The sequence below is a fragment of the Rhinatrema bivittatum genome, chromosome 11 (assembly GCF_901001135.1).
Source record: "Rhinatrema bivittatum chromosome 11, aRhiBiv1.1, whole genome shotgun sequence".
Classification (NCBI taxonomy): domain Eukaryota; kingdom Metazoa; phylum Chordata; class Amphibia; order Gymnophiona; family Rhinatrematidae; genus Rhinatrema; species Rhinatrema bivittatum.
The window spans coordinates 101,595,911-101,608,963 of NC_042625.1; the positions used below are offsets into that span (position 1 = coordinate 101,595,911).

The 13,053-nt window shown below is 47.6% G+C and overlaps 1 protein-coding gene across 4 annotated transcripts in view; it reads left to right on the plus strand.

The window, feature by feature from the left end:
- MACF1 (microtubule actin crosslinking factor 1) overlaps positions 1 to 13,053 on the plus strand; it is a 513,108-nt gene that overhangs the window by 165,129 nt on the left and 334,926 nt on the right. For all 4 annotated transcript variants that reach the window (XM_029570961.1, XM_029570962.1, XM_029570959.1 and 1 more), the window contains 3 exons: positions 186 to 269; positions 7,883 to 7,990; positions 12,344 to 12,442. In XM_029570961.1, coding sequence (XP_029426821.1) covers positions 186 to 269; positions 7,883 to 7,990; positions 12,344 to 12,442 — 291 coding nt within the window. The remainder of the gene's footprint in view (positions 1 to 185; positions 270 to 7,882; positions 7,991 to 12,343; positions 12,443 to 13,053) is intronic.

A 13,053-nucleotide genomic window follows, 5' to 3' on the forward strand; every position in this document is an offset into this window, starting at 1 on the left:
GGATGAGGAATGAGGATCCCATGTGCAAATATGAGCATGGGGAGGCTGGAGGAGGGATCCATGTGTACATCAGAATTCACCAGGGTGGCCCTGTGCATCTGGGATGTTTGTGTGACTCTTGAGACATGGCAGTAGGAGTGAAAAAGAGAAATATCTGCTAGAAAGTGCTTATTCTTCTATTTAAGGCTTTAGTGGCTGAAATTGAGAAGAACCAAGCAAAGCTGGATGAGTGTCAGAAGTGTTCGCAGCATTACTCCTCCTCTGTGAAGGTAAAGCAACAGTTCAATGCATACAGCAAAGATTGGAAAGGGGAGCACTAAGGGGCCGATGCAAACGGGTGCGTCCCTGGCACCTCCGCCGAATCTGTCACACTGGAGAGGTGGCTGTCAAGCTGCTTGGGCAAACAGGCGCTCAGTCTATGAGCGTCTTTTCTCTCCTGCTACTAGCATGGACACGCAGATGTGCCGCTTGGACCATGCATCTTCTGTGTGTACTGAATGCCCAAAATATTATTTCAAAGAATTGTTTTTTTTAAAATAAATACTGCTTTCCCTGTACGTACCCGGATCAGTCCAGACTCCTGGGTTTGGCCCCCCCCTCTAGCAGATGGAGACAGAAGTTTACAAACCAAACTCCGCCTTATCTGGGCTGGTGCCACCTACAGTCCGGCAGTCTTCTTCTGTCTCCTAGCAGGTGGAGAGGGTGCAAATCCTACAGTCTGTGCTGAGGCCTAGTTAGTCTTAAAAAAAAAAAAAAAATCTTAATAAGAAAACAATAGGTAGAGTAGTGTTTGGACCGCAGTGGCTTGCCTGCAGGTCCAGTAGTCTGCCTTCCAGGGGGTTGTGAGGTTCTGAGGGGACCATCCCCCCTGGTTTCAGAGGCCGCTGAAGTGTGAGGTGCTCTCACTCACCAGCGCTGGTGCCCTGCACCTGGGGGTGACACCGGGGAGCCCGGCTCACTCCCCCCAGGTGGATTCGGTGCCCGATAGACTGATACTGGTATTGTATTAAAAAAAAAAAAAAAAAGTTGGTAATTTTGTTTTAGTTCTCTGTATTTCTGGTTTGGCCTAGGTGTTCTTGAATAAGATTTGGCCGCGTTCGAGGGGCAGTGCGCCGGGAGTCAGGGGCCCCGGGGGAGCGATTTTCTTTTCTCTATCTCTCTCTCATCCCTCGATCGCGTGTCGGGCATGCTGCGGTGCATGGCTAGTCGGGTGTGCGGCGCCGCGCAGCGACTCTCCCGGGACAGCCTGTGCTCCGGTTGTGCCTCGGAGGGCAAAGGGGCGTCTTCGATCCCGGACGAAGCACGGGGGCGAGCGCCGTTCAGAGTAGCAGGGCCGGGGAGCAGGTCTGGGTCAGGTCCGTTCCGGAACGGGCGCCATTTTGAGCTCGCTGTCGGCGGGGACGTCCGCCATTTTGTTACCTCCGGATGCAGGGGGGTCCGCGTCTCTGTCAGTTCAAGGAGAGCAGGATTTGCTGCCGCATTGATTACCATAGCGCAGGGTCCCTGAGGGGGACAAACCTGCGCGGCCACACTGTTCTAAGGCGGATAAAATCCCTGAGGGGGACCCCGCAGTTTGGTCACCCGATTCGTTTTCCTCCGAGTTTGGGCTAGTAAGGCACAAAGTTTTTAAAGCTCATCCATTGGCCAGGGAAAGGCATCGGATCCCGCTGGGGGGGCCCTGGCCCTCCAGGCTACGGGCCTCGCAGGGGGATCCTGATCCTTCTACGGAATGACCCTTAGGAGGCACAGGGGGGACCATGACCTGCTGTCCCAACCCTCGAGGGGGGTTGAGGGGGACGGTGAGCGGTCAACAGGTGGCCTGAGTGGTAACCATGGGACGGATGGGGTTGACCCCAAGGTCGTACGTCTTTTTCGGCGGAATGTGCTGGCGCCCCTCATCCCGGTGATTCTGGAGGAATTAGGCATCCAGTTACCACAGGTAGAGTCCAGTCTGGGGGCGACAGACCCAGTGGTATTGGGCCTGAGAGGTCCGCCATCCGCATTTCCATTGCGTCTTTTCGGCATCGGATTTGCTTTTCACGGAATGGGACACCCCAGATTTGGGATTTAAAGTGGCTAAAGCCATGGATAAGCACTATCCTCTACCTGAGGCCACGTTGGAGCTGTTGAAGGTCCCGAGGATAGATTCGGCAGTGGCAGCGGTCACTATGAAGACCCCTATACAGGTGACCGGGGGAACAGCTCTCAAGGATTTACAAGATTGAAAGCTGGAGATACAGCTTAAGAAGATATTCGAAGTCTCGGCGCTGGGAATCCGTGCAGCTATTTGCAGTAATTGCTCCTTGCGAGCGGGACTTCGGTGGGTTCAGCTATTGCTAGCCAATGCATCTTTTTCCCGAGAAGAGGTGCTTCAGGTGGGGCGTTTAGAAGCCATATTTGCCTTTAGGGCGGATGTCAACTGTGACTTACCCCATACCTCGGCTAGAACCATGGTCTCGGTGGTGTCGGCGCGAGGCTTACTATGGCTTCGCCATTGGGCAGCGGATGTGTCCTCTAGAGCTCGGTTGGGTTTGTTGCCCTTTAAGGGCAAGTTATGGTTTGGAAAGGAACTGGAGGACCTGATTGAGGCTCTTGGCGAGAACAAGATTCATCGACTTCTTCCTCCTGGGCCCGTCTTTGGGGAGGGCACAGACCTCGGACTACGCGAGGGTCGGCTTCCTCCTTTAGTCATAATGCCAACCGTCAGTAGACGTACTCACAGTCCTTTCACGGGTGCCGCTTTGGCCGACCAGAGGTCGTTCAGAATGCAGACAGTGGTTAACCTTCGCAATGATGTGCAGCCAGTCCACTCCTCGGTACCAGGGGTCGGAGGCAGATTGTTTCAATTTTACGAGGAATGGACTAGGATATCCTTGGATCAGTGGGTCCTAGAGGTGATAAGTCGAGGTTATGCATTAGATTTTTCGCGACAGCCCCGCCAGTGGTTTTTTCCTGGTATTGCCTTGCGGTTTTCGGAAAAGCGACCAGTGGTACGGGACACACTGCGTCGCCTTCGCAACCTCGGCGCGATTGTTCCGGTTCCATCACACGGGCTTCGCAGAGGCCGGTTTTCCATTTATTTCGTGGTGCCAAAGAAGGAAGGAACTTTCGTCCGATTCTAGACCTGAAAAGCATCAACCAGTGTCTGCGAGTACCTTGTTTACGTATGGAGACCTTAAGGTCAAGAGATCGAGTTGGTGCGACAGGGAGAGTTTCTAGCTTCTCTGGATCTCACAGAAGCGTACCTTCATATCGGGATCCGGGCGGAGCACCAACGATTCCTAAGGTTTGCTGTGTTGGGTCAACATTACCAGTTTCAGGCTTTGCCGTGCAGTCTTGCCACCGCACCTCGCACATTCTCCAAGGTTATGGTAGTGGTAGCAGTGCATCTTCACAAGGAAGGTTTTCTGGTACTCTCGTATCTGGACGACTGGCTGATTTGGGCAAAGTCGGAGCGGCTCTGTCAGGAAGTGGTTCAACGGGTGATTCACTTGTTGCAAAAGCTCGGCTGGGTAATCAGTACGGCCAAAAGTCACCTGGTTCCTTCCCAATCTCTGGAGTTTTTGGGAGCATTGTTCGATGCTCATCAGGGAATGGTAGCTCTTACACGAGCTCGCATGATCAAGTGACAGAGTCAGGCTAGGCGCTTATTAGCCACCCCCATGCCAATCGTCTGGGATTACCTTCAGATGGTAGGGTCCATGACTTCGACGTTGGACTGGTTCCCTGGGCTTTCACTCATATGCGTCCCTTCAAGTCCGTGTGCTTTCACGGTGGAATCCGGTGTCGGAACAATTTTAGCTGCCTTTACCGCTAACGCAGTTGGCTCGGACCAGCATGGTTCGGTGGCTATGTCCAGGCAACTTGAGTCGGGGAGTGCCGCTGGAGGTTCCCTCGTGGACAGTGATCACCACGGATGCCAGCTTGTACGGTTGGGGAGTGGTCTGCCTCCGAAAATCGGTACAGGGGACATGGTCCCCACAAGAAGCGACTTGGTCCATCAATCGCTTAGAGCCCAGGGCGGTTCGTATAGCACTCCAGGTTTTTTTCTCCCCTTGGTTTGGGTCAAGGTGGTCAGAGTCCTGTCAGACAATGCGACCTCGGTGGCCTATATCAACTGTCAGGGGGGCACCAAGAGCCAACCAGTGGCATGCGAAGCCCGGCAATTGCTGGCGTGGGCAGAACGACATCTCAGCTGCCTTGCGGCCTCGCATATTGCCGGGGTGGAAAGTGTTCAGGCGAACCTCCTCAGTCGCATTCGACTAGATCCCGGAGAGTGGGAATTCGCGGACACAGCATTTCGATTCATCTGCACACGTGGGGGGACGCCCGCTCTGGACCTAATGGTAACATTCAGAAATGCCAAAGCTCCATGGCCGACGGATGTCTTACTTGATGTCTTTTCCCCCGTGACCTCTCATTGGCCGGACGGTGTGGCGCATAGAGGTGCACCTGACGGTGGTGGTGCTAGTAGCTCCTGAGTGACCGCGGCGCCCTTGGTTTGCGGATCTCCGAAACCTGGCCTTGGAGGAGCACATTCGTTTTCCGTATGTTTCGGATCTTCTACATCAGGGTTCCATGTGTTTCGACCAGGCCGAGCGCTTTTGTCTAGCGGCATGGCTTTTGAAAGGCGTTGGTTGAAGTCAAGGGGTAGACAGATGCGGTAGTGACAACTCTTCTAGGGTCCCGCAAGGTGTCTACATCGTTGACTTCCGTGCGGGTCTGGAAGGTTTTTCAGACGTGGTGTATCGCTCACGACATGGTGGCTGCGCGTGCATCCGTGCCTGAGATCTTACTTTTTCTTCACGATGGTTTGTCGACGGGGCTGTCCTGTAGTTTCTTGCGTGTTCAAGTAGCGGCCCTGACGTAGTTACGTGCTCAGTTTCACGGTGTGTCGGTAGCATCTCATCCAGATGTGGTTTGTTTCTTTAAGGGTACTAAGCATTTACGTCCACCGTTCCGCGGGCTTTGCCCTTCCCGGAACCTGAACGTGGTATTAAAGGTCTTGTGCAGCGCTCCCTCTGAACCTATTCGTAAGGCCACATTAAAGGACTTGACGCTGAAGGTAGTGTTCTTGGTGGCGATTGTTTCGGCAAGACGGGGTTCTGGGATCCAGGCTCTGTCTTGTTGGGAGCCCTTTTACGAATATCGGAGATGAGGGTGAAATCAGACGGTAGAACTTCCTTCGTTTTCAGAGTTGGGCGATATGAATCCCTTGGTCAAGGTCTTGCGTCGGTTGGATGTCCGGTTGTTATTACGTTACCTTGAGGTTACCCATGCCTTTCGGGTGTCCGACTATCTCTTTGTGCTTGCAGTGGACATCGTAGTGGTAATTCTGCTTCCAAGACCACCATTGCTCCCTGGTTGAAGGAGGCGTTCAGTTCAGCCTATCTGATCCGGGGTAGGTCTCTGCCAGAGGGGCTACGTGCCCATTCTACACGCTCCCAGGCCGCATCCTGGGCAGAATGCCACCATGTATCGCCAGAGGAGATTGGTAGGACAGCGATTTGAAAATCCTCACATACATTCGCCCATCATTATCGGTTGGATGTTAAGGTTCCAGACAGGGGGGATTTTGGAGCCGGGGTGCTCTGAGTGGGACTCTCCGGTTCCCCTCCCATTTGAGGACAGCTCTGGAACATCCCAGGAGTCTGGACTGATCCGGGTACGTACAGGGAAAAGAAAATTAGGTCTTACCTCTGATAATTTTCGTTCCTGTAGTACCACGGATCAGTCCAGAGTCCCGCCCATTTGTTCTGCAAGGAGAGTCCACACTGATTGTCTTTTTCTCTTATTCTAAACTCAATATCTGTATGTCCTGCCATCGGTGGCTCGAGTTCTGTTTCCAGTTGGGAGTTAGTGATCCGGTTGCTGTTGTTCGGTTACTGTACATAGTTAATTTGGTGTTTTATTTGGGATCCATTCTGCTTTGACATTAAGTAATACTGCCAGACTGTAGGTGGCACCAGCCTAGATAAGGCGGAGTTTTGTTTGTAAACTTCTGTCTCCATCTGCTAGAGGGGGGGCCAAACCCAGGAGTCTGCTCTAATCCGTGGTACTACAGGAACGAAAATTATCAGAGGTAAGACCTAATTTTCTTTTATTTGGTTTCTTCTACATAGCATCACTACGATACTATTAGGAGGAATCTCAGAAAGCAGGACTTTTCTTTTATTTCAATGCGCCCTTGAAGTGTGGCATAGCTTTATGCCAGCCCCGGCCGGTGTAAAATTTGACGCGTTGCAAGCACGCATTGGCCATGTGGAAAATGTATTGGATCGTGGCGGTTAGCCATAGCCTCATCTACATGGGGTTCCATGTGATGAGCGCTATTAGCTACATGGAGATTTGGATGCTCGTTTTGGATACGCTAATCCCCGTATTGCATCGGGGGGGTTATGGGCACTCGCCCAAAACCTGCGTCCGATCGTGTTTTAGGCCGTGCACAACTGCTAACTTCAGTTAGTCAGCCTGAGTGACTCACTGCTCCCTTGATTAACAAATGTTGGTCCCTATTCAAACCCAATCACACTACCTCAACACCTTTCCAAGGTGAGTAACTGAGCTGAACTATTCAACTTTTTTACTTTGGTATACACTGCTCCTAGCTTATTTCTAGCTTCTGGCTACTTTTTGGGTTGTTTTTTTTTTTTTTTTTTCATTACAAGCACTCAGTTAGTATTAAATACAAGCACTCAGCTCTTTAAAGTCTGCAGAACACTCAGTTCTGCAGACTTTTAAAAATAAACACACTACCTACTGCTACCTTATTGACTGACTAAAAATACAAACAGTCTAACTTGTTTATTCACTGCCTACCTACTGCTGCCTTATTGACTGACTATTTAAAAATGCAAACAGTCTAACTTGTTTATTCACTGCCTTTCTGACTATTAAAGGCACAAACACACAAACACACTAAATAATATTCCCAAATAGTTAACTTTGCCCCAATACTTTTAAAAAAGACAATGTCCCAAGCAAAAACTTACTGATTCCTTTCAGCCACCAGCAAGGTGATCCTCTCCTCTGTTTTCCCACTCTCGGTGTTCCCACGTCAGCCGGCTCCTCCCCAGCACTGTCTAAAATCCTATCTAGGTGACGCGTGAGGTCCGCCACCTTCGCACCAAGTAGGTATGTTACCAGGCGATCCTCACGTCCACCAGCCACCCAGCTATCTACATTCCTAATAATCGAATCACCAACTATGACGGCCGACCTAACCCTTCCCTCCTGGGCAGTAGGCCTTGGGGAGATATCCTCGGTGCGAAAGGACAATGCATCACCTGGAGAGCAGGTCCTTGCTACAGGATCCTTTCCTGCTACACTTGGTTGGTGCTCTCCGATCATGAGACCTTCTTCCTCCAAGGCAGCACCAGGGCTGCCAGTCTGAAGTTGGGACTTGGCTACTATGTCCCTGAAGGTCTCATGTATATACCTCTCTGTCTGCCTCAGCTCCTCCAGGTCTGCCACTCTAGCCTCCAGAGATCGGACTCGTTCTCTGAGAGCCAGGAGCTCTTTGCATCGCATGCACATGTACAACTTCTCACCGGTGGGTAAAATAATCATACGTGACACTCGATGCAAAAGACTGGGAGGCCCCCCTCTTGCTGCTGGACTACTTCCTTCATCTTAAATTTGTTAAGTTCCTACTTAAGTTTTAGGTTGCTATGGGAGTAGGAAGGTGTCTAATAAGCTGTTATAACTAGACGATTACAGGAGGAGATAAAACCTATATTAAGTGTGGGATGCTTCAGCTAGTTAATGGCTTGATTGCTGTATTTTGCCGAAGGTTGGCATACGTGGAGCTTATGAATGTTCTTACCTGTTCATTATGCGCTGACTTGTTGGTGACATCTAAAGGGTACTTTGCTTCTTGCAGGACTATGAGCTGCAACTAATGACATACAGAGCTTTTGTTGAGTCGCAGGAGAAATCCCCCATAAAACGCCGACGGATGCTTTCCTCTTCTGACACCATCGCACAAGAGGTGAGCGTGAAAAGGGAGCTCCCTCACTTTTTCTATTGCTGGATACTCGGTTTATGCCGGGGTGGTGCTGATGTCTTCTCTTTCAAACATAAAAATATCCTTCCCTTTTTCAGCAAAGGATTTAGGCTTTGGTTTTGTTTTTGATCTTTTGGCTTCCAGCTCAGTTATAATTGGGTTTGGGATCCTGGAGCCATCAGTCTTCAATCACAGCTTTCCAGCAGTAGAGAAGGACTTACAGACTGTCACCAGACTTTAATCTTTTACTACTTCAAGAATTTCTTTTTGGTGTATTTTTTGTATCCTCTCATTTTGTAATCATTTGGGTTAAAAACTCTAAATCTTACAATATGTAAACACTGCATAAATATTTTTTTTAAATAGCATAAAATACTTAATGTAAAACTGATTATTTTGTACCAAGCTCAGGATAAAAAAAAAAGGCAGAAAAATGACTTACAGAATAAATTGTTTTGCATGTGATTTAGTTTTCCATATTTTATTTTTGTAAATCCTGTGAAAATGCTGCAGAATTAGCGCCAGTAAAACTGGCCTTTCTACAATTAGGTAATTTTGAAAGGAGTTGCGAGGGTAAATGCAACATACTGTCGTAACAATTCTCAAAATGCACTTTACTCAAGTAAATGCTATGGACAATTCAATGGCAAAGCACTTTTCTCGAGTAAAACCCAGTTTTTTGTGTGTGATCCACACCTCTGTGCAAGAGATGGACTGGAAGCCATCCTAACAGGCGACAGTAAGTTGCTGTCTCAAATCAGTGACACTGTGAAGCACAATTCATAGATTTGTTGGAATTTGCCTGCGGCCATGATATGAACGCCTGCTCTGGGCCGATTTTAAGACCCTACCAACATGAGCTGGATTTGAACTGGTGTCTTAGAGGTGAAAAGGTCGGAAACACTCATGATTCTCTTGAGCCAACCAGTCCCCACAGTAAGTTACTGAAGAAGCCGCATGAAACGTAACCAGGAAAGAAACTGGGATGGATGGGGGAAGGGAAAGGAAAGCACAAGAATCACCAGAGGTTACGTAGTCCATGCTGCTGATGCCCAGGGATAAGTCTACCTGCACTTTTTTTCTTCAGGAAGTTGTCCAAACCTTTTTTTAAACCCAGCTATAACTGCCTTTACCACATTCTCTGGCAATGAATTCAACAGCTTAAATGTGCAATGAGTGAAAAAATATTTTTTCCGATTTGTTTTAAATGTACTTCATGATAATTCCATGGAGTGTCCTCTGGTCTTTTTATGTTTTTTAAAAGAGTAAGTAACCAGTTAGCATTAAACTGTCCTGGTTTTATAGACCTCTTATCACACCTCCTCGCCTTTCCCTCCCTCTTATCATTCTGCTTGCCCGTCTCTCTACTTTTTCTTGTTGCTGGGTATGTGGTGGCCAGCATTGCACACAGTACTTACTCGAGGTGGGGCTGCACTATGGCACATTATGATGATCTCCATTTTATTCTCCATTCCTTTCCTATTAATTTTATAGACCTCTGTCACACCTCCTCACCTTTCCCTCCCTCTTATCATTCTGCTTGCCCGTCTCTCTACTTTTTCTTGTTGCTGTGTATGTGGTGGCCAGCATTGCACACAGTACTTACTCTAGGTGTGCTTGCACTATGGCACATTATGATGATCTCCATTTTATTCTCCATTCCTTTCCTATTAATTTTATAGACCTCTGTCACACCTCCTCACCTTTCCCTCCCTCTTATCATTCTGCTTGCCTGTCTCTCTACTTTTTCTTGTTGCTGTGTATGTGGTGGCCAGCATTGCACACAGTACTTACTCAAGGTGTGCTTGCACTATGGCACATTATGATGATCTCCATTTTATTCTCCATTCCTTTCCTATTAATTTTATAGACCTCTGTCACACCTCCTCGCCTTTCCCTCCCCCTTATCATTCTGCTTGCCTGTCTCTCTACTTTTTCTTGTTGCTGTGTATGTGGTGGCCAGCATTGCATACAGTACTTACTCGAGGTGTGCTTGCACTATGGAACATTATGATGATCTCCATTTTATTCTCCATTCCTTTCCTATTAATTTTATAGACCTCTGTCACACCTCCTCACCTTTCCCTCCCTCTTATCATTCTGCTTGCCTGTCTCTCTACTTTTTCTTGTTGCTGTGTATGTGGTGGCCAGCATTGCACACAGTACTTACTCGAGGTGTGCTTGCACTCTGGAACATTATGATGATCTCCATTTTATTCTCCATTCCTTTCCTATTAATTTTATAGACCTCTGTCACACCTCCTCACCTTTCCCTCCCTCTTATCATTCTGCTTGCCCGTCTCTCTACTTTTTCTTGTTGCTGTGTATGTGGTGGCCAGCATTGCACACAGTACTTACTCGAGGTGTGGCTGTACTATGGCACATTATGATGATCTCCATTTTATTCTCCATTCCTTTCCTATTAATTTTATAGACCTCTGTCACACCTCCTCACCTTTCCCTCCCTCTTATCATTCTGCTTGCCCGTCTCTCTACTTTTTCTTGTTGCTGTGTATGTGGTGGCCAGCATTGCATACAGTACTTACTCGAGGTGTGGCTGCACTATGGCACATTATGATGATCTCCATTTTATTCTCCATTCCTTTCCTATTAATTTTATAGACCTCTGTCACACCTCCTCACCTTTCCCTCCCTCTTATCATTCTGCTTGCCCGTCTCTCTACTTTTTCTTGTTGCTGTGTATGTGGTGGCCAGCATTGCACACAGTACTTACTCGAGGTGTGGCTGCACTATGGCACATTATGATGATCTCCATTTTATTCTCCATTCCTTTCCTATTAATTTTATAGACCTCTGTCACACCTCCTCGCCTTTCCCTCCCTCTTATCATTCTGCTTTCCTGTCTCTCTACTTTTTCTTGTTGCTGTGTATGTGGTGGCCAGCATTGCATACAGTACTTACTCGAGGTGTGCTTGCACTCTGGAACATTATGATGATCTCCATTTTATTCTCCATTCCTTTCCTATTAATTTTATAGACCTCTGTCACACCTCCTCACCTTTCCCTCCCTCTTATCATTCTGCTTGCCCGTCTCTCTACTTTTTCTTGTTGCTGTGTATGTGGTGGCCAGCATTGCACACAGTACTTACTCGAGGTGTGGCTGCACTATGGCACATTATGATGATCTCCATTTTATTCTCCATTCCTTTCCTATTAATTTTATAGACCTCTGTCACACCTCCTCGCCTTTCCCTCCCTCTTATCATTCTGCTTGCCTGTCTCTCTACTTTTTCTTGTTGCTGTGTATGTGGTGGCCAGCATTGCATACAGTACTTACTCGAGGTGTGCTTGCACTCTGGAACATTATGATGATCTCCATTTTATTCTCCATTCCTTTCCTATTAATTTTATAGACCTCTGTCACACCTCCTCACCTTTCCCTCCCTCTTATCATTCTGCTTGCCCGTCTCTCTACTTTTTCTTGTTGCTGTGTATGTGGTGGCCAGCATTGCACACAGTACTTACTCGAGGTGTGGCTGTACTATGGCACATTATGATGATCTCCATTTTATTCTCCATTCCTTTCCTATTAATTTTATAGACCTCTGTCACACCTCCTCACCTTTCCCTCCCTCTTATCATTCTGCTTGCCCGTCTCTCTACTTTTTCTTGTTGCTGTGTATGTGGTGGCCAGCATTGCATACAGTACTTACTCGAGGTGTGGCTGCACTATGGCACATTATGATGATCTCCATTTTATTCTCCATTCCTTTCCTATTAATTTTATAGACCTCTGTCACACCTCCTCGCCTTTCCCTCCCTCTTATCATTCTGCTTGCCCGTCTCTCTACTTTTTCTTGTTGCTGTGTATGTGGTGGCCAGCATTGCACACAGTACTTACTCGAGGTGTGGCTGCACTATGGCATATTATGATGATCTCCATTTTATTCTCCATTCCTTTCCTATTAATTTTATAGACCTCTGTCACACCTCCTCGCCTTTCCCTCCCTCTTATCATTCTGCTTGCCTGTCTCTCTACTTTTTCTTGTTGCTGTGTATGTGGTGGCCAGCATTGCACACAGTACTTACTCGAGGTGTGCTTGCACTATGGCACATTATGATGATCTCCATTTTATTCTCCATTCCTTTCCTATTAATTTCTTGACTAGGTTTTGTAGTAAGAGAAGATTAAGAAAGTGAGATTGGCAGGATTTTAGGGAAACCACATATGAGGATGAAATGACCAAAAGGTTTGCTGTGGCTGATGACACTTGAATTCCTGGCAGAGGAATTATTTTCACCTTTTTCTGAATTTTGTTACAAATGCATCTGTACTCTCTGAACTAAAAAAAAATAAAAATGTTCATTTTGCTGTAGTTTATGGACCTTCGGACTCGCTACACCGCACTGGTGACGCTGACTACCCAACATGTGAAGTATATCAGTGATGCTCTGCGACGGCTGGAGGAAGAGGAGGTACTGAACGTCCTATGCATAATTACTAATTACTTTATAGCAAATTAGTAAGGTGTGTAAGGAGAGAATAAGCAGGGGGAGGTGGCATAGGGAGCTCATTTGCATGTAGGAATAGCTTTCAGAATGGCGGTGGCAAAGGGAGCGTGAATAATTGTGTCTGAACAGGGGGAGTACTGCAAACTTAAGTAAAAAGTTGTTTAAATCGAGTTAAACAGCTCAGTTGAAAAGATGACAAATATTCATTTAGCTTAAGCTCTGGAGCTCCACTTGAGCTCATCTTGACAATATGAAAACATTAGGCACTGATGATACTACTGCTCCTGTTTTCTGGCCCCCTACTCCTCTGCCATACTCTTCTCCTTTTCTGAAATCACAGCATAGGAAACTGCCCATCTTCTCTCTTCCAAACTTGATTACTTGTTCCTCTTGACTCCATTCCCATCTCCACTGCAGTCATCCCTTCCATCTGTCACATCCTCCATCTTTCTCTTTACACTGCTCCTGCTGCCTTGAAACCCTCACTGGACTCTACCTATCCTACTAACTATTGTCCCATCTCCCTTCTCCCTTTTGCCTTCAAATTACTTGAATATGCAGCTGTTCACTGCCAC